General features: G+C 39.3%; 1 protein-coding gene and 1 long non-coding RNA gene across 2 annotated transcripts in view; both read left to right on the forward strand.

Moving 5' to 3' along the window:
- The window catches only part of LOC134794400 (5'-3' exonuclease PLD3-like), a 73,452-nt gene extending 50,228 nt beyond the window's left edge, over positions 1–23,224 (forward strand). Inside the window, exons 6-12 of the mRNA XM_063766211.1 lie at positions 368–490; positions 731–799; positions 7,877–8,008; positions 20,770–20,909; positions 21,154–21,319; positions 21,661–21,834; positions 23,054–23,224. Of these exons, the coding sequence (XP_063622281.1) occupies positions 368–490; positions 731–799; positions 7,877–8,008; positions 20,770–20,909; positions 21,154–21,319; positions 21,661–21,834; positions 23,054–23,185 (936 nt within the window). The 3' untranslated portion in view covers positions 23,186–23,224. The remainder of the gene's footprint in view (positions 1–367; positions 491–730; positions 800–7,876; positions 8,009–20,769; positions 20,910–21,153; positions 21,320–21,660; positions 21,835–23,053) is intronic.
- Positions 23,225–26,113: 2,889 nt separating this feature from the next.
- LOC134794621 (uncharacterized) lies at positions 26,114–26,718 on the forward strand. Its single transcript, XR_010144702.1, has 2 exons — positions 26,114–26,277; positions 26,403–26,718. It is a non-coding gene; the product is annotated as an uncharacterized LOC134794621 (long non-coding RNA).
- Positions 26,719–27,017: the final 299 nt, after the last annotated feature.

A 27,017-nucleotide genomic window follows, 5' to 3' on the forward strand; every position in this document is an offset into this window, starting at 1 on the left:
TAGCTAAAGGTTTTCGTTTATCATAAGATTAACTTTATAATTGACACATGGTTTTGTACCTAGACTTACATGGGGTGTACATATACTTATAATTCCGAAATCATCAAATAAATAACTTGTTTTATAAAAGTCTTGTAGCCTGTAATTGTTGTAGATAAGCAACTAGCGTTTACCGACAGGTTAAAAGACTTGTAAAACGTGACCCTGTAATACGGACTAGACAAGCTTAACCTATTCACAGCCAACCACGTCTACAAACGCGCGCGTCTACAGCCTAATATCTTCGTGCAATCCGACAAAGTTCAGGATGACGCGCCGCACACGATAGACGTGGCGTTCAAAGAGATACAATACAGACATGTTTCAGGTACGAAGCCTGAACTTCTCCAAGCTGTTGGGAGGGGGTGTGCTCCACACCAAATTCTGGATTATCGACCGGCAGCACTTTTATATCGGCAGCGCCAATATGGACTGGCGGTCGCTTACACAGGTAAGCACACATATCGACCTGTCTAATATAGATATTTTCAATAGGGCTACGACAAAATTCGACTGTAACACCACGTCAGTGGCAAACAAGCATACGGCCCGAGGAATTAACACGGGCTACATCGTCCAATTTTTTATTTAGTGCAAATTGCCACACTGTGATTGTAACAGACTCTGCAAGATGCTGTTTATATGAGTTACTTTTGTATGTTTTGATATTTTAATTAGGTCATGTTTGCAGGTGAAGGAGTTGGGCATCGTCGCGTACAACTGTTCTTGCCTAGCCACGGATTTGGGCAAGATATTTGATGTAAGTCCAATTTTGTAAACCCTACATTTTTTAGCTTTAACCCACCCACAGTAGCTAGTACTGTGTTTTATTGCGACTAATTAAGCGTACGGTCTTAAGTACTATTCCAGGGGCGTCACCTACTAGTTGCCAATACAAAGCAAAATTATTTCATTCATGTTCTTATCGGAGTCGTTGCAGGATGTTTTTCGCTTACACATTTGTGGCCTAAATCAGGCGTGGCTCACTCCGCGATTTCGTCGCTTTTCAACAAGTAGCTACAAGTACATCCGTTCCATTCCACACCAATTTTGGTGGCTAGCCATAAGCCGCGCGTGGCGCTGTCGCCACCTAGCGGCCATATCTGTCCTGATCGTAACAGACGCGTTTTGTTAGAGAGTGAGTCTTCTGTACCTAGTACTATTATTTATTCTGTGTCTTAGGTACTATTCCTGGGGCGTCACATACTTGTTATTTTATTTTATTTATTTATTTTTCATCTCAAGTTAGGTTATTTATAATATGAATATAAAAGTAAAATATAAAAACACTTACAAAACGATAAAAAATACATATAAACACATTATAAAAAACCACCTTGGGTGCCGCCAGCAGCGGGGCAAGGCCCAAGCTACCGGTGGCCAGGGCCGGTATTTTATTTTATTATTAAGGTTCACCAACAGTGGCAACACAAAGCAAAATTATTTCATTCATGTTCTTATCGGAGTCGGTGCAGCATGTTTTTCGCTTCCATACACTTCTGATACTCTCGTCACTTACTTATTTCATATTCATATCGTTTCTTACACATTGTGGGCTAAATGGAAAACTTAAATTTGACATTGACGTTTACGCTAGTTAAATAATCAGGTAGGGACGTAGAGCATTTAATAACTGGAGTCGCCTTTAAGAGCTTACCCCTCTGCCGAAAAACTTGCACAATTGTGCAAACTTTTGTATGGACTGACATAGCTATTTGTACGTTACGTACAAATCATGTAGAAATAGCAATACATTTGACGTCCCCTCCCCGCAAAAAAGTCGGGGTGGAGGCTCCAGGCCTTCGGCCCTCCGCCGGGGTCGGCCTTCGGCCTCCCGGCCTGAAGCTCGCCCTTCGGGCTCGCTTAACCTACTTGGAAATTTGACTTTCCCCGTGTCCGCCGCCATTTTGGATATTTCCAAAATTTTTTTGGCATGGTAATTTTGGGCCCCCAGGCTCGCCGCATGCCAAATCTCAGCGCGCTCGGACCAACTTGAAAAAATAAAAATAAAAAGTCGGCCATTTTGATTTTTTTAATGTAGTTTGTTTTGTCTCGGGGCCCTCTATGATATTTGGTCGAGCACCCCCCACCTATCACGCATCGTTTAAAAGTTGCCATACAAACAAATACTACACGCGATTACATAAAGAATATTGACCAGGTTCGAATCCCGGTTATGTATGATAGATTAAAAAAAAATTAATGCCATTATTATTAAATCTAAAATCGACGCCATGGTTCCTAAGAACAGATTTCGCTATCTCATAGTTTCTGACTTCTCCATACTGACCCATTTGGATTGATCACCCTGTATACTACGGTAATTCTGGGGCGCTCCACGGGTTAAGAATGAACTAATGTTATCCGAGAATTAGGTCACGAGACATGTACTTAAGTAAAGGCACGTGCATTAAAGGGTGTGAGGTGAGCTAAAACGTGCAAGGCAGTGTAATTAGCTCGCTTCACGGTAGAAGACTCATTAAGCTCGGTTCACAAGAAACTGGAGACTTTACTCGCCTTTTAACGTATATTTTTAGTGTAATGCTTTGAAGGAACTTCGTAGAAAGCTTTTTGAAATAATAGGGTCGTTACCGGCATCGTTGGGTTATTTGAAGTCGTCTACGATTTTCTGAAAATCGTACCTAATTAGATTCCAAAAAAAAAAGTAAGACAATGTTGCAACTTTTTACTAGCGCGTCTTGTATTTATGTAAAAATAAGTAAATAAAAGTACTTTTTTAAATCGTAGGAGTAAAATTACCAATAAATAAATTATCTTAGCGTGTTTATTTATAAAAAGGAATTTACTATTTTACAAACAAATTATTGCAGTGGCAACACTGTCTTACTTTTTTTTGGATCTAATTACGATTTTCAGTTTATATTTTTAAGCAAGTTTAGGAAATTACCCGGTTTTTAAAACCTAATTATGTCTTTAAGGTATTATCAGCAATACTAAAAACCACGCGATTTGGTCATTTAGCCAAGTTTAGTAATATTTTCTATCGTATCTTACTGTAAAATTAAAATGGCCAAGCCACGCAATTTTATTTATTTGCATTTTATTAAGTACTTTGAAGAACACACAGTAATGATTAGGCAGACACTTTGATAGAAAAATATGTAGCTATTAAAAAACACCTATCATGAAGTTGACGATAAAGCTAATATCAATAATCGAACAACGACAACTATTACAATATCCAGCAACACTCTTTACTGTCCATCGGTGGACCTTGTTACAAAAAACATAAGGCCCAACAAATGGACAGTTAACACTTAACAGTGTGGACGATGGTACTAGATGACTAATCTCAGTAATCGCCGAAATTATGGGGTAGGTATTATAGTAGGAAGGCTAAACCAATCGAATGATATTAGATTTAGTCCATTGATTAAATTATTATCGTGACCGTGATGTTGAAAATTATAAAACTGAAAATACAGTTCGTCTAATTTGACGTTTATTGGGTGTATTCCCATTTGTCTCCGCCTCACGTGTAAGGGACGTGTCTCCGCCCCACGTGTACAGATGGAAACGATTCATTCCCATTTGTCCATCGGCGACAAGTGGAATAGGTAGGTATCAGTGGCGGAGCGTCCATAGAACTTGATTTCCATCGGCTTGTCTGATATTCAGGCTCTTGGGCCATTTTCTTTAAACTTATAAAGAAAAAGAAGGGCAACTCAGCTACGGCTTGCCTACGAACAATCTAGCCGCGCCGCCACTGGTAGGTATATAATTAATGTAATTTTCCAAGTTTCAATTTCATGTACTTACAAAATTAAAACAATTAAAAGCTACGAACATTGCTTTTGCTAAACACCCTCCTTGAATATTTAATGGCACCTAAAATATTTAACGATGACCCATCTAATCGACGCCCGCTCAGCTAATAGTGTTGTTTTAACGTTTACGGAAAATTCATTCTTGATTACCTAAGCCTCATTTAGACGGTTCAGGAACTTGCGTGCGATTTTCGTTACATTGCGGTATTTGGTCGATCGACTCAATTCATCGTATCATCGCTCACACTGTTAACTGACAGTTCGTAAACGTTATGGTATCGTCTTGGGTCGTCCCGTTCGTTTTTCGTCAAGTTCTTAAATTAGTCCTATTCTGCTTTCGTCACTCATTCTACTTTGAAAGCCACCGACGATTGTGACGAATGTAGAATGAGTGTCGAAAGCAGAATAGGACTAATTTAAGAACTTGACGAAAAACGAATGGGACGACCCAAGACGATACCAACGTTGTTACAACAGACATTAAGTCCACCGATGGACTGTTAAGAGTGTTGCTGTGTGTACTCTTTACTACTTTGTACATTATTGTAGTTAGCAATGTATCGAATATTGCAGTAACAATAAGTTCTTTAACTTTCTAAATGCGGTGTACACTCAAAATTAAAGGAAACTTTGTTTGGAAATTTCTCCCATCCGAATCTCTTGGATGTCGTATAAGTACAGTCAGCAAAACTTTGCTTAGCACCCCTGCATATATGCTAAGCTAATAGTTTTACTGACTGCATTGAAGCGGTACAACGTAAAACGCAGGGTCAACCATGCATGCATACAAAGTAAATGCTAAATACATATTTTCGTACTGTGTGGGTGGTTAAATTCCTGTGAAACCTTAGTTAAACTTTGCGGTTCCAACATGTATTAACACTAGCACTTTCGCGTGACTAAAGGAATTCCTAATCTACGTAAACGATCTGAATTTTTAAGAAACTCCCCGTTTTACAAGTATATCTTTACTGACTAAAGTAATCACATTAATTCTTGGATGAATGACTAGTTAATGTTTCGAACCAGTGGGAGATATCGTTAACTTTTTACGGAGAAATGTAATATCGTAATGTCATTGGTGAACTTTCTTTGTTACTTACAAAGGATCTTTTGATGTATAACTTACAACAAATGTCTTCGTTTAGCCAAAGCTTTGTAACTGCAAGTTCCGAGAAAGCCCTGTAACTTTATATTGTAGGTACGAGTTAAGTTTCGAACTAGACAAAAAGCTCTATGTAAAGCTTAATAACAAACTCATGAAAGGATTTGAAGGTTGAACTTAATCCTGAATATTACACCCAAAGATATTCCTTAGAGTTAGAGGGATAAGTTGACCTTTGTTCTTTTCTTCTTGAGTTTATTATTATCGCGATTGTGTTTTATTTGCTGTTATATACATTAAAATACTTATGTAGTTAATCGGGAAGATTGGAAGTCTAAGGGCGAGGCCTTTTTGCCCATCATGGAACACTATAGGCTCTTAAAAAAAATACATACACAATAATAGTGTTCGATCTCTCGTCCCCTCGCTTGCATGTCGCTCGTGCTAATATTATTATTATTAGAGATGCCACGAATATTCGGCAACTATTCGGTATTCGGCCGAATGTTGCCTACTATTCGGCCGAATACCGAATATCTGTTGCACCTACCTAAAAAGAAAAATTACACAAAAAAATAACCAAAAACTAGGTATATTTAATATTTAAAATGTATTCTTGGAAAGTAGACACGAAGGTACGTTTTTGAGCATTTGTTGATTACAATATATTTTATTTTTATCATGGGTCTGATTTGATTGACTCTAACTACATTCATTAATTCTGTTCAACATATAAATATATCTTAGCAAATGTTGTGCTTTGTTGGCGAACAGTTTTCATAATAATTGTGACTCAAAATGTTCGCATGTCATGCCGAATATTCGGTATTCGGCCTAGAGAGGGGCCGAATATTCGGTATTCGGCCAAATTCACTATTCGGGGCGTCTCTAATTATTATAACCTTACCTACGGACAAGTCCGAGCGAAATTTATGAACGCGGCGCGAATGATAACTAACTGACTTCATTCAGATATCATTCTGACGTCAGGTGCACGTTTGAATTGGTCTGTTGGTTTATAAACCAACTAATAAGTGAATTGCAAAAAAAATAGTACATATATAGTTAAGCACCTGTAATTAGTCTAGAGTTAATTGATTCCATTGTGTTTAATTACCACAGTTAAGCCATTTCTATTTAAGCTAGATGCATGAAAGTGTGTTAGCGTGTGCTATAGATATAATACAATACAATACAATTTACATAGTTAATTTTCGTAACACAAATTAATCAATTAAGTTAAGACTAATCAGTAATCACACCTTCTTAACTGCGCTTAATTACGTAAAATTTTTTTGCAATTCACTCTAATAATGCTTATAGGTTTGCAATTATTTTTTTATACCTGATAAATAACTGACCGGACGGTTTGTTTGTGATATTTAAAATAGTTATCCTCTATTACGTGCCACGTCCAATGCCAACGGAACCTTGTAAAGCCACCCTTACTATTTATAGTACGCTGCAATTAAATATGCATCTGCGACCTCGACAATATTAATAAAAATAAAAAAAAACGCGAACACTTTATTGCGATGCGGGCTTTTTGCTTTGGTCGGACTATGTTTTCACTTTATTAACCTGCAACAAAGTTATTCATTATATTATAACAATATTATTCATTTGTAATTGTAAATTATAATATTATCAACTACACAACGGGACTTAATCGCGTATTTAAGTTTTAAGATTTACCTCCGACGTTTCGAGGACGGCGTTGTCCCCGTGGTCTCGGAGAAGACTGGCTCAAGTTGACATCAACATCTTCTAGCCGCGCGAGTTTTTCGAACTACCCGCACTTGATCTTGTTTATCAGTTTGAACGTGTTGCGCACTAGAGATGTTACTCTGTCGACACACAACACTAACGATATTCGATTTATCGACTGTCGATATTCGTTTCCGCTTACATTTACTAACGACTGGATTCCATGTGGATGAGATCTTAAAACCCTCGTCCCGATTTTCGTCGGTCGGACGGAAACGTCGGAGGTAAATCTTAAAACTTAAATACGCGATTAAGTCCCGTTGTGTAGTTGATAATGTTCAATAATCGTGAAAGTTTAAATCAGTGTAAATTATAATAGTTGCAGCCATATGCGTTTTAGGCAGATCTGTTACACTTACAATTATTAATCTAACAGGTAAACAACCCATATTGAAAAGTAAAACACCGTACCGAGCAGACAAGTAGTAGACGATCCCATAACCTTTACCTTGGCCGTCCATTTAGCGGGTCAAGGGCGTGATACGATACATACCTATATAGATACTACTCGTAATACGGTGAGGTCGGTATCAACAGAGAAATCAAATTTTGTACATTTACAGTAACAACTAAACACATGGTAGTCGAAAGTAAAACATCGCACCGAGCAAACGATCCCATAACCTTAACCTTGGGCCGTCCATTTAGCGGGTCAAGGGTGTCTTACGTTACATACAATATAGATACTGATACTATACTCATTACTGTATACTATAGTCGGTGTCAACAGCTTTATCGTGTACATGTTTAGAATCAATATTAAAAAGTGTCTGAAAACTAGGGAGTGTATTAAACGGATCCTCGGCGGTCGTCCGATGAAAATACCAAGCTCTCGTTTAAAACAAAAGTATGTATTCCAATACAAATCCGGCCGTCTATTGCAAGCAGTGTGGACTCTTTACTGACTCTTCTTCAGATGCAAAGTTGGTGCGAAGTTGGTGGTGGGGGAAATACAAGTGTCGCCAACGCACGATGTGTTGAAAATATGAACTTTCGTGGGACGACATCTTCATACTATTCGGCCGCTGCGAAATAAGCAATAAGGGAGGACGACACCACAATCATGTACGGAGCGACAAAGTCTTCCTAAACGTATGCTGAAGTCCCTGTCTGACTTCCACAGTGGAAGCCTGGCTTATGATTGGCGTGTATTAACGTTTCTTTTTTGTTTACCCAGGTTTATTGGAGCCTGGGCGACAAAGATGCAGTGGTACCCGACACGTGGCCCGCCAACCTCAGCACCGACATCAACATCGAGAACCCCATCAACATCACCGACAAGTATCACAGCGTCGGTGCCTACATCACTGTGAGTTACATTACCGCAGCTATACTGGAACATGGGCGACAAAGATGCAGTGGTACCAGACACGTGGCCCGCTAACCTCAGCACAGACATCAACATCGAGAACCCGATCAACATCACCGACAAGTATCACAGCGTCGGCGCCTACATCACTGTGAGTTACATTACCGCAGGTATACTGAAACATGGGCGACAAAGATGCAGTGGTACCAGACACGTGGCCCGCCAACCTCAGCACAGACATCAACATCGAGAACCCGATCAACATCACCGACAAGTATCACAGCGTCGACGCCTACATCACTGTGAGTTACATTACCGCAGCTATACTGAAACATGGGCGACAAAGATGCGGTGGTACCAGACACGTGGCCCGCCAACCTCAGCACAGACATCAACATCGAGAACCCGATCAACATCACCGACAAGTATCACAGCGTCGGCGCCTACATCACTGTGAGTTACATTACCGCAGGTATTTTTTTTTATATTATAGGACATTTTTACACAAATTGACTAAGCCCCACGGTAAGCTCAAGAAGGTTTGTGTTGTGGGTACTCAGACAACGATATATATAATATATAAATACTTAAATACATAGAAATACTTAAACAACCATGACTCAGGAACAAATATCTGTATCATCATACAAATAACTGCCCTTACCAGGATTCGAACCCGGGACCATCGGCTTCATAGGCAGGGTCACTACCCGCTAGGCCAGACCGGTCGTCAAAATATACTGAAACATGGTATACTGAAACATGAGCGACAAAGATGCGGTGGTACCAGACACGTGGCCCGCCAACCTCAGCACTTAGTACATCAGCACACAGAAAGTTACTTTTTATCACACTCGCTCAGTAAATGTGGAATTGCACGCAGGTTTAGCGGGAGTTATAGAAAAAGCGTTCTCCCTAGGGAGTTATGAAGTTTCTAGTGCCATAATTAACAGTTTTTTGTCTTTATACTTAATTTTTGTATCGCAAGTGTGATGAAAAACATTGTGTGTAACTCGGGGCGTAATAATATTGCAAACTCGAGTCTATAAATTAAACTTACTCTTGTTTGCAATATTCAACTTACGCCCCATGTTGCACAATGTACTATAATTTAAGCTCAGGAAAGCACCCTTGAAATTGAAGGACTTTAAAAAAACACTGTGTATAAGGTCATTGTAGAGAAGAGTGTCTACAAGCTGTTTCGCCGCTAATATAACTCTTGCGCTTGTACACATACCTACTCCACTTACAGAAAGTCCGTAGAACTGAGGGAGTGAAGTTCTTTATTTCTGACTGTGTCTCAGCGACGTACATAGGTATACAAATACGAGAGTACTTGCCCTATGACAGTCTTCCCAGAAATAAATGTTATATGCCGGTCTTCTCCACATTGACCTTACATTAACAGCAAGCAAACAAATTAAATGCGCTCCAAATAAATGACTATAATTATATGAATCAATGAATATAATGACATATTTAATGACATGAACTAGCAATATGACATCTTAACGACAAAAGCATAACGTATATAATATAATGTAAATAAACACTATCAAAACCGATCGTCAACTTTTCCCATAACCATAATACCCTAATCTCCGTCAGCATTTACGAGTTGTATGTAGTTAATATGGACAGTAACGACCAATAACGGCCGTCATATGGCTAATGTTGCTTGTATTGTATGCCATAACATGGGTCGTAAAGGATGGGGCTTGCATTGGCAATATTGTGAGTGTGGCGTGGCCGTTGTAATGGGTTCACAGTTGACATGCAGGTATGGGCTTGGTACGGGTGTTACTAAACTATAGTATTATCACAGAATACATAATACCTACCTATATACATAGTACCTACACCGTACAAAGCCGAAATTTGACAGCGATTTAGGGTCGAATCATGCTATCCCTTTCTAATATATGGCACTATCCCTTTCGGCTATTTAGGGTTGTCAAAATTCAAGTGCTTATCTTATCTGTGGTCGTGCACGCAAAAGTACGTCAAGTGGTACCAACCCTAATAATTGCTCGGAGCAATGCTGAGCCGAACGGAGCCGAGTTTACCCGAAGTCAGGAGTGTCTCCCCACTGGTATTATTGAAATATTGGAAGCCAGATAACTTCATTTTGTAATAAACGTAGCAATCTGCTTACGAAATTTTACCTGGGGCTATGAATTCCTGTGTTACAAACACTGAGTAAATATTTCGTACACGAAACACTGAGATTTATTTATATTTGCAAAACATTACTGAAGCAAAATTGCGCTTATACTCGTAAGTTGTAATATTTTACATGCTATTTCATCCAGTTACGGGAAGGTTAAACGCCAAACGGGTCCGGTAGAAGTTCTAATACGTTTTGCTTGTTAATGTCAACCAATGAATAAATGTTAGTTATTGGAGTGGAAACTAATTAAGTACAATTTATAAAGATGTGCTCTGGGTGCGTACATTTAAAGGCTGATTTAGACAGCGCGCGAACTCGCATGCGTTTTTAGTTACTTTGCGGACTGTTGGTTAGGTACGTCTAATTCAACCGACCGATCAAAAACCGCAATGTAATGAAAGTCGCATGCGAGTTCTCGCACCATCTAAATGAGGCCTAAAGCATTCGATCCAGCTATCCTTTTGCAGTTCGAAACTTTAACGTTAGTTATCCTTATATATAAACGCGAGCGGCTTTGACGGTAGAAACAAATTAAATTATGCTCAATCGAAAGAGCTTGAAAAAATATCACTTTTGAATCGAGAACATATATCCGCAAAATTCGTATTGTCGCGTATTTTGCATTTAAAAGTGAAAAAATTTCGACAAACAATACTAAAGGCTCAATTTGTTGGTTGACATTTGACAGCTATGCGTTGCGTTTAGAAACTGCAAACATGCTTACAAGTTAGGTTGGTCGTTTTTTTTTTAATAAAAAGCAAGACGAATATTACTGTTTATTTGATGACTTTCCGGTATGTATAATGGTTATTATTTGCATTAAGTTTCGTTTCATATGGATATGTATACCGGTATAATTATTACATAAATTTGTTTTTAAGCCAGAACGTGCGATAGTCTGTTACGGCTTTTAAGACGATAGCAACACTGCCTAGACGTCAACGACGGCTGTTATTCGAAAATACTTTATCCGGTACTCCAGACGTGATAAAAACCTGTTAAATAGTGTATTGTGTGTGTTAACAATAAAAAATAGTCACCGAACATAGTGCAAAGTGCAAACGCCATCGTAACGTAACGAGATTTGAACTTCAAAGCGTTCCATGGGTGTATTGTGTTTAGTATAAACATCGGTCTCTCAGTTGTATTTTAATATTTCAGAATGATTCCAAATATTCTTACATGTCAAGGCACTACTAGCTACCTGGAAATGCAAGTGAAAGCAACCTTGAAGCAGCTGTGATAAACTAATAAGTGAGCGAGATGAAAATGACGTTGTTCAAAGAAACTTTGAGTTAAGTGCCAGCTGACTGTAACACACTCTAATTAAGTACATTGCCAGTGTGAAACAGTGCAAAAAGCTACAGTGTATTGTGGACATATTTAATAACTGTGCTTTAGACTATGAATCAAATTTGAGGTGTATCGGTGAATTGGAAAGTCAACTGCATAAAGCTAATAAGTTATCTCCGGAGTCAATGTAAGTTGAATATAAGATTAAATATAATAAGATATATAGATAGTATATATGTCGCAGTCAAAAGTGTGAACTGGTCAAAAGAACTTTTAACCGACAAAAACAGGCAAAACTGCTTTTGACTGAGCATGTTGGTCAAAAGTAGTTATACCTGAAAATCATTGGTTAATAGTAATTGTGTTGTGACTGTTACTATCAGTCAAAAGTACTCGCAGAGATAGGTAGGTTAGGGTTATTTTTTTGCTACGCCCAAAAAACGAAACTGTTCCCAGAGATAGGTAGGTTAGGGTTATTTTTTTTTGCTACGCCCTAAAAACGAAACTGCTGCCAGAAATAGGTATGATTTTCAGGTAAAACTACTTTTGACCAACATGCTCAGTCAAAGCAGTTTTGCCTGTTTTTGTTGGTTAAAAGTTCTTTGGCCAGTTCACACTTTTGACTGCAACAGGTTGGGCTGGACATATGGCAAGGGAAGGTAAAGATAAGTGGGATAGAGAGGAAGCGGAATGGTATCCTAGAGATGGAAAAAGGAGAGAAGGGAGACCAATAATGAGGTGGTCGGATGACATAAAGAAGCATGCGGGACCTAATTGGATAGGGACGGCAAGGGATAGAGAGCTGTGGAGAGAGCTGGGGGAGGCCTATGCCAAGAAGGCAGACTGAAATAATTATTAAAAAGCAATGACATAAAAATTATTTAATAAAGTTACTAAGGAAAAAATATTGAAACTAATTGATATAAATGAAATGTGAATTTATTTAAATGTAATATGTGCTGAAATTTAATTTTTTGGTCAATAAAGGCTATTCTATTCTATTCTATTCTAATTTGACAGGTGACAACAAAAAAAATATTAATTCCTGCTAAAATTTCAGAGTCATAGTGAAGCATAGTACATAGTACCAAAACAAGGTTGATTTTTAGGGTTCTGTAGCCAAAGGGTAAAAACGGGACCCCTATTACGAGGACTCCAATATGTTATTAGATCAAAACAAATTATTTTCAGAAAATATTTAATTTAGGCTTAGGGATGGCGAGGCTCCATAAACCTTCAGTAAGTAGTGCATAAGTATCGTTGGAAAAATTCGACCTATGCCGCCGTGGGTGGCCCGGTGGCAGAATGGGACAGGCACCTGCTGCAATAGCAGAGGACGCTGCTTTGATTCCAGCCTAGGGCACTGGAGGCCTTGGTCACTTTTTAGGGTTGCGTACCCATAGGGTAAAAACGGGACCCTATTAAATATAGGCTGTATCTCAAGATCTCATGAAACGTGATAACTAGATTAACTAGACAGTTTCAATTTTCACAAATGATGTATTTCTGTTGCCGCTATAACAACAAATACTAAAAACAAATTAAAGAAATATTTAAGCGGGGCCAATGCAATGCTAGGCTGGATATGACTGATGAAATGAGTAAATTTTTATTAATATGTTTTAATATGACATGTTGGTGGCAAACAAGCATACAAGGCTGTTAATGCCGATGGTAAGTGGGAGTTTAGACTAGACCTCTGCTTCTCCAAGGGACTCACATTGCTGACCGAGTAAATTTTTATTAATATGTTTTAATATGACATGTTGGTGGCAAACAAGCATACAAGGCTGTTAATGCCAATGGTAAGTGGGAGTTTAGACTAGACCTCTGCTTCTCCAAGGGACTCACATTGCTGACCGAGTAAATTTTTATTAATATGTTTTAATATGACATTTTGGTGGCAAACAAGCATACAAGGCTGTTAATGCCGATGGTAAGTGGGAGTTTAGATTAGACCTCTGCTTCTCCAAGGGACTCACATTGCTGACCGAGTAAATTTTTATTAATATGTTTTAACATGGCATGTTGGTGGCAAACAAGCATACAACTCATACAAGGCTGTTAATGCCGATGGTAAGTGGGAGTTTAGACTAGACCTCTGATTCTCCAAGGGACTCACATTGCTGACCGAGTAAATTTTTATTAATATGTTTTAATATGACATGTTGGTGGCAAACAAGCATACAAGGCTGTTAATGCCAATGGTAAGTGGGAGTTTAGACTAGACCTCTGCTTCTCCAAGGGACTCACATTGCTGACCGAGTAAATTTTTATTAATATGTTTTAATATGACATGTTGGTGGCAAACAAGCATACAAGGCTGTTAATGCCGATGGTAAGTGGGAGTTTAGATTAGACCTCTGCTTCTCCAAGGGACTCACATTGCTGACCGAGTAAATTTTTATTAATATGTTTTAACATGGCATGTTGGTGGCAAACAAGCATACAACTCATACAAGGCTGTTAATGCCGATGGTAAGTGGGAGTTTAGACTAGACCTCTGATTCTCCAAGGGACTCACATTGTTGACCGAGTAAATTTTTATTAATATGTTTTAATATGACATGTTGGTGGCAAACAAGAATACAAGGCTGTTAATGCCGATGGTAAGTGGGAGTTTAGACTAGACCTCTGCTTCTCCAAGGGACTCACATTGCTGACCGGTTACAAATCTATTACACTCATACTAGGGTTCCGTACCTGAAGGGTAACTAAAAAACGGGAACCTATTAGCGATTCCGACTCGCACTTGGCCGGTTTTTCTTAGTAGGTATATGACATTTATTTCAGTTTTACTTCATTGTCCGTCTGTCTGTCTGTCTGTCTGTCACCAGGCTGTATCTCATGAACCGTGATAGGCCTAGGCAGTTGAAATTTTCACAGATGATGTATTTCTGTTACCGCTATAACAACAAATACTAAAAACCGGGCAAGTGCGAGTCGGACTCGCGCACGAAGGGTTCCGTACCATAATGCAAAAAAAAAACAAAAAAAAGCAAAAAAAAAACGGTCACCCATCCAAATACTGACCACTCCCGACGTTGCTTAACTTTGGTAAAAAATCACGTTTGTTGTATGGGAGCCCCATTTAAATCTTTATTTTATTCTGTTTTTAGTATTTGTTGTTATAGCGGCAACAGAAATACATCATCTGTGAAAATTTCAACTGTCTAGCTATCACGGTTCGTGAGATACAGCCTGGTGACAGACGGACGGACGGACGGACGGACGGACGGACGGACGGACGGACGGACAGCGAAGTCTTAGTAATAGGGTAAAAAGTATGGAACCCTTCGTGCGCGAGCACCTTGCCCGGTTTGACATTTCAGGCTCCGTCACACAGGCGCGTTTCGCGTGCGGCGCGTGAGCGTCCCTCTGTCACCAGGCTGTATCTCATGAACCGTGATAGCTAGACAGTTGAAATTTTCACACATGATGTATTTCTGTTGCCGCTATAACAACAAATATTAAAAAGTGTTCCGTTCTTGATGGGTGAGTCCGACTCGCACTTATTCAGTTTTTTTTTTGTAAACGAATTTAATATTAACGGATAGGCATTAATATTAAAGAATGAAATAGTAGTGATAATTTCCATACTTTCACTTTAGTGCCATGAAGGGTAGGTACAAAAGGGTTCCCTCTTTTGAGATTGGAAAGTGGGCTAGGTTATAAATGCGGCCTTCACAGAACCAATCTGCGACCAGAAAAGTGGGTCAGGTTAGAACTGTGATCCTTATAGAACCAAACTGCAACCAGAAGTAAGTTAGGTTAGAACTAGCTGCGACCCTTACAGAACCGAACTGCTACCAGAAAAGCGGATTAGGTTTTTTTAATTACATATTTGTTTTTAGATATATCGGAATAGTACATTTTTCGAGTTATGATTGTATGTTACGGATTTAAAGTTTTCTGAGATGAGATAGGTTTGTAACCGCCTTGATGAAGGTATGAAGTCTAAAAGTAAATAATTACTTAATTCAAAATGAGTATTACCTATTACTATTATTTATTTTACCCGAGCGAAGCCGGGTTTTCATCTAGTAATATGTAATTTCGCTACAACGTTATATGAGAGTCATCAAAACGCTTGAGCACTGAAGCAGATTAGACTTCTAAAGCGTTTACGATGTTTGCTGCACTGACTTATCTTTTGAAAGCTTTTGTATCCACTTTATAATGGTAATGCATCAGTTTACGAGTTTAATATGCACTTTAAGCTTATAATATAATAAAACTAGTATCAGTACCTACCCTTCTGAGCATTGGTAATTGTGTTAATGTATTATCCGTTGGTGATCCTTTAATAAATAAAATAAAATAAAATTGGTACGTTGAACTAAATGACAATAAATTAGTGGTATAACAGTCCTGAAAAGCATTTGACGGCAGCAAGCAGCAACGGAAACAGCTTACCTTTAGGCAGGCTGTGTGATTGAATGCCACAGAGGTTGTATCAACGAAAAGCCATATTAGTATCCATTGTTTTCAACCTCTCGTGTGCCGATCAAAATTGAATATTTAATGTAGATATCGTATTTCAAGCTAATATTTGAACTTTTTCTAGATTTGGCAGTTGAGTCACAGCCAGGTTAATGTGATAGCTGATAGCTTGTCACGACCGTGACTGGTTTAAAGCAGTCGAATAACTAAATGAGCGCATTAGAGTGCGAGGCTGGGTTGTGGTGGGTTGTTTATTCGGTTAAATTGTGGTCGTGGCCTGCTAACAGATATACATATTGATTTATGAGTGTAAAGTTACTTTAGGTTATAATCCGTCCGTTTTTCTAAGATCGAGTACGCCATAGTAAATGTATGGCGAACTTGATCTTAGAAATCGGGCAGGCTATACTAATGGTTTACTAATGAAGTATAATGAATACTATTTTTTGGTTAAAAATTCAATCACCGAAGGTGGCTCGATTATATCCACGGGCGACCCAGAAAACACTGTCCTAGCGAATATTGTTTAGAAAATCCAACGTCAACTGAAATACGATACGCTGTAGTTTAGTCAGTTATAAAAACTTTTACAAAAAAAAAGAAACCCGAATTCAAAAAGGATGAAATAAAATATTATCCGTTTTTAAGTATATGCGTTACCAACTGATATGTTTGAAGTCGGTGCCAAGCCAAATTTGAAGCATACCATGATTTTAGGGTGACTCGATAAGAATGTACGTGTAAGAATGTATGTGTGTATGTACGTTGGATTACCTACCTTACACCACACGACAGCAATGATCATACTTTCTGTAGATACCTAAGAACACACCGTCAAGCCACCTTGGCGCAGTCCGTACCATGTTTGTCGGTACTAGTATATAAAACCAATGCGATTACCGATATGTTTTTTAAAGAGCAATTTTTACAAATTTTCGAACTGCCCATAGTACTCTGGTGTGGGATTGGGACTGAGTTATTTCCCGCCTCTTATCCAGAAAACTTGATTTCAAAATATAAAACAATCCAAGGACCATCTACAACAGGGCTTTAACTTTTTACCTGCATGGCAAATTTCACCAGTTTACATGGCATTTGTTTAGCCGAAAAGGTGACAAAGAGACAGACAGAATTACTTTCACCATTATAATATTAGTAAAGTTGTAATGTGAATTGAATTATAGACATAAACCTGATTATTTTTGACCGGTATTGTTACTATTTGTCGTGGCACCGACTTCAAACATATCAGTTGGTAACGCATATACTTAAAAACGGATAATATTTTATTTCATCCTTTTTGAAGTCGGTTTTCTTTTTTTTTGTAAAAGTTTTTATTTTTCAATTTTTAGTTTTAAGGCATTGTTAAAAGCTTATGAGTGACGTGTACCGCATGAATGAAAAGCATAATAATGCGTATCACTAAATTCGAAATTATTCCTGTCACTACACAAACACAAAATCCATCCTCCGCCCCGCCACTGACCCAATCCCTCAACCCCCCGATCACTCAACCCCCCGATCACTCAACCCCTGATCACGGAACCCCTCGACCCTGAACCACCAACCTTTCAACCGCCATTTCCCGACTCCTCAGTAGCCTTACCATAAGTCTTACACTGACATATTCGCTAGCGTGTGCGTAACTTACTTTCTATGCGTCGTGCTGGCATCCTATTAGTGCGAACGAGATAGTTACGAAGACGTTAGCGAATATGTAGTAGTGTCAAACTCTTGGTAGGGCTACAGTTGTACTTCATCAAATTGGTGATTTTCGGGGGGAAATGCTTAAGTTACTATAGAGAACAACGATGTCGCCATACTCGTGCCTTTAAAAATTGAGGAGTTCCCTCATTTCCTTATGAATTCCGTCATCAGATTAGAACCAACAATGTTATGGGACCACCTTAGAGGTAACTTCGTTCAAACGAAAAAAGAATTACTCAAATCGGACCATGGGTTTCGGAGTAATCTACATTTATAAAATCATCATTATTATCATCAACAATCATCATCATCAGGTCCACTCTATCAAATTAGTGATTTTCAAGAGGGAATGCTTGATTTGCTTAAGACAATACCCAAATTACCATACATGTGCCTTTAACAATTGAGGAGTTCCCTCAATTCTTCATGGATCCCATCATCAGAACAGCACCAGATTAATGTGGGACCACCTTGGAAGTACCTTCTTTCGAACAAAAAAAGAATTGCTCAAATCGGACCACGGGTCTCGGAGTAATCGCTGAACGTCCTACATTTTAAGAAATCGTCATGATTATCATCAAAACAATCATCATCATCAGGTCCACTTCATCAAATTGGTGCTTTTCGAGAGAAAATGCTCGAGTTGCTTAAGAAAACACCCAAATCACCATACATGTGCTTTGAAAAATTGAGGAGTTCCCTCAATTCCTCATGGATCCCATCATCAGAACAGCACCAGATTAATGTGGGACCACCTTGGAAGTACCTTCTTTCGAACAAAAAAAGAATTGCTCAAATCGGACCACGGGTCTCGGAGTAATCGCTGAACGTCCTACATTTTAAGAAATCGTCATGATTATCATCAAAACAATCATCATCATCAGGTCCACTTCATCAAATTGGTGCTTTTCGAGAGAAAATGCTCGAGTTGCTTAAGAAAACACCCAAATCACCATACATGTGCTTTGAAAAATTGAGGAGTTCCCTCAATTCCTCATGGATCCCATCATCAGAACAGCACCAGATTAATGTGGGACCACCTTGAAAGTACCTTCTTTCGAACAAAAAAATAATTACTCAAATCGACCCACGGGTCTCGGAGTAATCGGTGAACATACATAAAAAAAAAAAACATAGCCACAACCGAATACAGAACCTCCTCCTTCTATGAAATTGAAGTCGGTTAAAAATACATAACACACACATAACTTCCAACAATGGGATAGTTTAACTTCCGAATTGTTTTTGAATTTAATAGTTTGATGAAATGGGTGCCCGTTACAGTGGAAATATTATGTAACTAGGATTTGGTTAAAAAAATGATATTTCAGGGAGATGTGTAATCGAAAACATTAACAGCGATATTCATAAGCGTTTGTCCAATCTAACAAATCGTTGATAATTGATTGTGCCTATTCGTTCTTTTTTATTTACATTTCTGTTTGTTAGAAAGAGTTAAAATTTAACAGAGCTTTGTAAGCGGTTACTAAGTTTTATGAATAAAGGGGTAGGAGAAAACACCCCTACGCAAACAATAACCAATACCTCGGTCATGGCTTTTCGCCGAAACTTTCAAGATAGTTTGGAATAATCCCCCATCATTATCTAAAGCAATAAAGCTTTTCATTGTAATCTAGCCGGCCTAAATCCGGCAATATGCTAACTAGTAGAGCCTTGACCAGCCGAGCTCGCGGCCGACAATGACCCTATTTCGGCGGTTAATTGGGTTATTAGTCGAAAGGATACCCTAAGAAAGTTATTGTTAGAAGGGCTGGTATATAAATTAAATTGCTTTAAAGTGCAGGGGATAATTTCGACTGCGGGAAATTTCAACTAATCGAAATATGTTCCATGTTTTACATTATTAATAGAGTGCCATTTATGGCCAGATAGCGAAAAACATCTTTGTCGAAATTGTCCCCCTGCACCTTACAACAAACGTTAAAATCTGTAAAATACACTCAAAATTAAACATAGGGAATCGGAAATAAGTCAATAGGTTACTTATACGATAGTGTTTTTTAAGTCGAGGTAAACCTTTCACTCTTTGCGGGTGTACTTTTTTAATAAGAGGCAAACATTATGTAAATAAATATTATGTAGGAATATTTTTAGACATTCATTTTACCTAGGTGGTGTGGAAAAAATTCTGAGACAGTCTTATTTTATCTTCATCTTACGTATGCCACATACATGTTTACCACATACATAAGGGTTTGCGTAGAGCTTATCTTCTTTAAAATTCCATTATATTTCTTTAAAATAAATGTTCATCGTAATAGATACCCTGAAGTATATGGTGCCTGCTCTTTATCATAATTTAGGCCTGACCTTTGATCGCTCACTGCTCACCCCTAGGACCCCCCTTGAAACGAAATGTCACACACTTAGAGTTATTGAGGCGTTCACATATTGGTCATTTACCGCTTATGTAGGTCGATCAATGTAATGTAAACATAATGATTAATGATAATAATGATATACTGCAATTATCGTCACCTTTGAGTAACCGACAATTAGATAGAGCATTAGAGGCCTAGTGACTCATGGAAATGAAAATTTATTAAAGGTAGTTTTACTTTATTTGAATATTAGTTGCTCTCAGTACCTATAGCATGTTTTTCGGAATTCGAAAACCGTACTGTATCTAAAAGTACCTAATTTAATTCGTCTGGCCCGGAAGTTATAATGTATTTTTTTATGATTGCGCTCAACACACATTGCAAACATGCTGGGGATAAAGCTCCTCCCTCCTTAGTCGTACACTCTTGTCAGAGTGGTCGTGGTTATGGGTTGTCCTTTCTTATGTTTATTGTGGCTGTTGCGATACTCCTCCATCCCTCTCTGTTTGTGGCACTCCGAGCACACTCAGTCAGGGAACAATTCGTCGTGGACTTTATGAGATCCGTCCACCTTGTTGGAGATCGGCCGCGAGAACGTTGACCTTCCACTCTACCTTGCACTACCAACCGCTCCATCGATTTTTCGGGGATAAAGCTAAACGGTCTTCAAAATGCTATCGTGGACTAATGATGCTGAAGTTCAAATCCAATCTCGACCACCGTAGCTCTTTTTCAATTATTAAATGTTATATTTAGTACCTATACCTAAGTATATATTTATTTTCTTTTATAATTAATTGTTCCAGAGCTCACCACCGCCCTTCAGTCCACACGGCCGAACCAACGACGACGACGCGATAGTATCCATCATAGAATCCGCGGAAGAGTTCGTTCACATCTCCGTTATGGACTATGCGCCCGTAATGGAGTTCACGCCCAAACTCAAGTAAGTGTACATAATACGTGCTTTTAGCGATGTGTCGTGCTTGACTTTAAAAATAATGATATTACAGATAGCAGCGGAAAGGGAGATTGTAAAATAAATACACAATGTACGTCCATAGGTGTTATGATGTAAAGACGCCACCGTGCCGCGCTTAAAACTACGATACTGCGACAGCTAGTCTAGCCTCTTATTCTCGGAAAGCCATGCCTTCGCCAGGTTATTCATTATCAATTTTTTTTCGTAGATTCTGGCCAAAAATCGATGATGCGATCCGTCGCGCAGCGCTCGAGCACCGTGTCAAAGTGAAGATGCTAATCAGCTGGTGGCAGCACTCGGCGCCTTCGGAAGAGAACTTCTTGCGCTCGCTCGTTGCCTTAGCAGCGGCTTATCCTCGCGTCGACTTGCAAGTGGTATGTATAGTACGAGTAGGATGGGGCCGCATGATCTGGCCAACTATCAAAATAATAAGAAACCGGTATAGCTTGGGTAGACAAGCAACGATATTGCACTTTGTAACAATATTCAGTAGTTCGTTTTTAGGATAGTTTCCATACTTTTGGTCGGTAGTATACTTCAACATTTCTAAGTCATTAAAAGTATAGATAGTTAGGTACAGGTATTATGTTTAAAAATTAACAAGTTAGAAAGGAAACCTCTAGGCAAACTACTCTCCCGGTTAGTTGTATATTGTTATTACAGGTTGTTATAAATGAATCTGTCACCATTTTTCAAACCGACTCTTTTATTTCAGAAACGCTACATAGTTCCATCGACGCCCGACCAGGCGAAGATTCCCCACGCGCGGGTCAACCACAACAAGTACATGGTGACGGACCGCTCCGCCTACATCGGCACATCCAACTGGTCGGGGGACTACTTCGTTGATACTGCTGGGGTCGCCTTCGTTCTACAGGTACTTTATATGGTAGTAAACACTACATAGTCCCATCTACGCCAGACTAGGCGAAGATTCCCCACGCGCGGGTCAACCACAACAAGTACATGGTGACGGACCGCTCCGCCTACATCGGCACATCCAACTGGTCGGGGGACTACTTCGTTGATACTGCTGGGGTCGCCTTCGTTCTACAGGTATTTTATATGGTAGTAAACACTACATAGTCCCATCTACGCCAGACTAGGCGAAGATTCCCCACGCGCGGGTCAACCACAACAAGTACATGGTCACGGACCGCTCCGCCTACATCGGCACCTCCAACTGGTCGGGGGACTACTTCGTTGACATTGCTGGCGTCGCCTTCGTTCTACAGGTACTTTATATGGTAGTAAACACTACATAGTCCCATCTACGCCAGACTAGGCGAAGATTCCCCACGCGCGGGTCAACCACAACAAGTACATGGTCACGGACCGCTCCGCCTACATCGGCACATCCAACTGGTCGGGGGACTACTTCGTTGACATTGCTGGCGTCGCCTTCGTTCTACTGGTACTTTATATGGTATTAAACACTACATAGTCCCATCTACGCCAGACTAGGCGAAGATTCCCCACGCGCGGGTCAACCACAACAAGTACATGGTCACGGACCGCTCCGCCTACATCGGCACATCCAACTGGTCGGGGGACTACTTCGTTGACATTGCTGGCGTCGCCTTCGTTCTACTGGTACTTTATATGGTATTAAACACTACATAGTCCCATCTACGCCAGACTAGGCGAAGATTCCCCACGCGCGGGTCAACCACAACAAGTACATGGTCACGGACCGCTCCGCCTACATCGGCACCTCCAACTGGTCAGGGAACAGTAGTTGATTTTTCACCAATTTTGATGTCTAGCAGTACCCCGCGCCCGCTACGGAACGGACGCCTGCTCGCGCTTGCGCCACCTTGGGGTCATATCTGCCGTAATAGACGCGTTTTATTAGAGTGACAACATTCTGTACCTAATACTAATATTTATTCTGTGCCACCACTAAACGACCACCATAGTTTTAACGATAACAAGTTCGGGAATTCCGAAACCCCTGGAAACCCAAAACTTTGGAAGCATTCGTTAACTTTAAAGTTTACACAAATACTATAAACATGGTAAATAATTCCACCATCTAAGAGCCTCTGTTTTAGGAGACAACCAAGTATGATACACATTTGTAACTTGTTCAATATTGATCTTTACAGGAACCCCGCGCCTCCAACGTGACCCAAGACATCCGTGCACAGCTGGAAGATTTATTCGAGCGAGACTGGAACTCGCCCTACGCCGTGCCGCTGCCGCTCAGCCCCTTGGTACCGCTCCGACCACGGTTATAGTAGAGGAACTACATAACCTCAAAATGAGCAATGTAGGGTACGATAGAGTACCCTAGGGTACTCTATCGTACCCTACATTGCTCATAATATCATTGGGTAGGGGAGTGTAGGGTAGGGATAGAGGGAATGTGGATGGACTTGGGGAAGTAAGAATATTGGTTCGAGCGGTTTTGACAGAGGGACTGACAACATTTAACATTACCAGTGAATATGACCCAGCTATATACATACCTCGAAAAGAAACATATAAGTCAGGGATTGATCTGTCGTATGCCGGGCCGTGATCCAATATTAAATCCTAATTATTTAATTTAAAGTACCTTTGAACACGGATCCACGTTCGGAATTTGAAGGTTGAAGGGTTAAACTTCAGAGGATTTGGCGTATTTGCAAGCAATGTGCAAGGGTCAGAGCGACCTTTTTAGTTTCCATATAGGTTGACTTCGTTTAGTTATTTAAGATTGATTTGTTCCCTTTGATAGGGATTTGTCCCTGTGCTCGTTCTAGAGCTCAATGTGTGTTTTAGTTTTTCTATTTAAGGTATTTTTTCACGACCGACCACAGTAAACTACAGGCACTGGATCGTTTAAAACACAAAATGTATTATTACGTAGGCTAACCTAAAGCTAATACTACTAGAATATAAAGCCAATAAAGCTATGCAGCGAAACGGTATAGCGATATCACTATCTCCCTCTAACGTATAATATCATCTTCCTCGCGTTATCCCGGCATTTTGCCACGGCTCTTGGGAGCCTGGGGTCCGATTGGCAACGAATCCCAAGAATTAGCGTAGGCACTTAATAGTTTTTACGCTTTCGTAAAAAACTGACATCTGACCTTCCAACCGAGAGGGTAAACTAGACCTTATTGTTATTAGTCCTGTTTCCTCACGATATTTTCCTTCACCGAAAAGCGACTTGTAAATATCAAATGATATTTCGTACATAAGTTCCGAAACACTCATTGATACGAGCCGGGGTTCGAACCCGCGACCTAATATGGTTGTAGAAATAGCGCATGTACGGTCGATCATGAAATGATACCTTTATTGTATACGGTTTGGTTGTGATTCGGTTTTTCAACTTTTAGTATTAACCTTAGGACTGAGTTACACTTGTAAGTTTTACTTACGTAAGTAGGGACACGGCTATACTACAGAATGAGAGATGAATATCGTTATCTCATTCTAACAAATAGCTTTGTCCCTACTTACGTAAGTAAAACTTACAAGTGTAACTCAGGCCTTAGTATAATTCTGAAATATTGTAGAATTAAAGTTTTATATCTTAAAATATATTCGTGTGTTGCGTTTTATAGTTAGACTGCATTTTTCCAACTTGTACGATTGTGCCTTCGAATGTTTCTGGAGCTGTGTGACTGTTATCCTAGATTTTTATATCCTTGTAGTGATGTATATAAGATTTTAAATATGTACTTACCTATTCAGAGATATTTAAACTATGTAATACTAAAGTATTTAATACGTAGTCCCAGCAGCATTAGTAGTTAAGCGGGCGAAATATCCAAAATGATTTGAACGCAAATTTGTACAGTCAGCAACAGAAGTAGCTAAGCGGGCGAGGCGTTCAACACTTTGAATAGATCACTATCTACACACGCTATTATTACCTTAACAATAGTGTGTAGATCACTTTGAACGCCTCGCCCGCTCAGCTACTTCTGTTGCTGACTGTACAGTAATACAGCTGTTATTATGGGTAACCTGCTTGCACTGGTTTTTGTTTTTATTCAAGAAACATTATGTTCTTTAACATTTTGAACGCCAAACGGCGCATCCATTTGCCGTGCCACTGACGCCACGGGGGTAAAATTTAGTTTTGTGAATAAACAATGCCAACCTAAAAGTGGGGTGTTTTCAGTAGATTTTCATCAAAAAACGATCGACGTCAAATGCCGTCTTTGGCGTCGTTGTCACGATTTTGCGTTGACGTCAATTGCCGTCTGTGGCGTTCAAAAGGTTAAAAATCAGACGTACATATGACACAAGGCCAGGCCCCGGAGACAACATGCAAATCGCTATCGCTCCGTACTCTCCGTAGCGATCGAAACGCAACTCACTGTCACACTAGTATGGAATCTAGAGCGATAGAGAGACAAAGCGATTCGATGGCGAAGCGCCAGCGATTGTCACCTTGGCTAGGCCGCCAGTAGTGGGTGCAATTTTACCTTCTAGGTGTTTGTAAGGTCACGTCTGAAAATATCGATACGGACAAATTGCCAAAAATATGTATGCATTACCTTAATATTATGTGTTTATTTTTCTTCATGTATAAGTTTTTAATTTGTGTTAAATATTAAGTACTGAATCACATTTTGACACTGCGTTTACTGTTCTGAGCTATCTTCTTGCCCTGGGCTCCACAGAAGACCAGCGCTATAGCATATATATTATGTTTGAGCAAATGCTGAGTGGTGTCCATTTGTAGCCTCTATAGCAGCATCAATACTACGATTATTATTGCATGTTAGTTAAGCTAATAATAGTTTAAACTGTATAGTGTATAAGATCCTCTTTTTTTTAATTTATATGTGTGGTGCTGTATGTAGATGGTTTTTGCAATAAACGTTTTTCTATTCTATTCTATTCGATAAGGTCGTGTATACATATTTTTGGCACTTAGCTCGTATCGATATATCTCTAAAGATGAGACGAACTGGCCTCCTAGTGCAAAATGCAATAGTAGCAAATGAGATACGGTTAGTTTTATTAGCGAGTGATATTAAACCTGTCCAATTTGTCCAATGTGTATTTTGTCTCACATTTTGCTTATTGAGAGAGTGAGACGCAATGACATAGGACAGGTGGAATACCACCCTTAGACGAACTTTGGTCTACGATCTTACCTGTAAAGTTACGGACTTTCATTGTTGAGCCATTTAGGTTTACAGGTCGTACCAAAGTACCAATTTAGGTTTTTCCAACAAATCTAAATATATTCCAAGTACTCGTAGTTAAATTTTGGAGATTCATTTGAAGACTAATCACTCCCAATAGTCCAATCTAATTTGAAACTTAAAGCGCATTCCTAAGGATGAAATTATATTGGCATGTATGTGGTCGATGAATCGTTCCTGGAAAAGGTTATATTGAACTTTTCATAGCGTGAGTATTAGGTTGGTATTCCACCTGTCCAATGTGTATTTTGTCTCACATTTTACTTAACGAGAGAGCGAGACGCAATGACATTGACAGATGGAATACCACCCTTAGCCAAGAAAATATGAACCCTGACTGCCTCAACAATGTAAGTTGGTGACTACCTAACTCTATCTTTAATTGAAAATTACTAAATTTAGCTGTTTCTATACGAGAATATCTATTTTCTTTGCATAATGCATATCATAGATTTTAATTAATAATTACATGTAACAATTATCTGAAATATAGTAAATATTTTGAATTATTGTACGATAATGGTTCCTTGAATGTTTCTATAGCGTAAGGCTCCAAAAGCAATAGGCCGAGGTACTTGTCGGTTCATTTTGTAAATACATACTTCTACTTAATACTCTTGTTTCATTTCCAAATCACTTTACCATTAGGGTCTATGCATAACTAACTAATATGGCTCAGTGACCCAAAGGTCTTGGCCTCCGAAACGAGAGCACGCCACTTTTCCCGATCCTGCGCCGTTTCCTGCCAATTATCGGCTTGAAGCTGACGCAGATCCGCTTCCACACTGTCTCCCCAGCGGTATCTGGCCCGACCTACCGTATACCACGTTTTTTTAACGCGCCATCGACGTATACCTAACTTATGGTCAAATGCTTACCTTTTTCAAATAAGTAATTAAAAAAAACTAGGGTG

This window comes from Cydia splendana, chromosome 10 (genome assembly GCF_910591565.1).
Source record: "Cydia splendana chromosome 10, ilCydSple1.2, whole genome shotgun sequence".
Lineage (NCBI taxonomy): Eukaryota > Metazoa > Arthropoda > Insecta > Lepidoptera > Tortricidae > Cydia > Cydia splendana.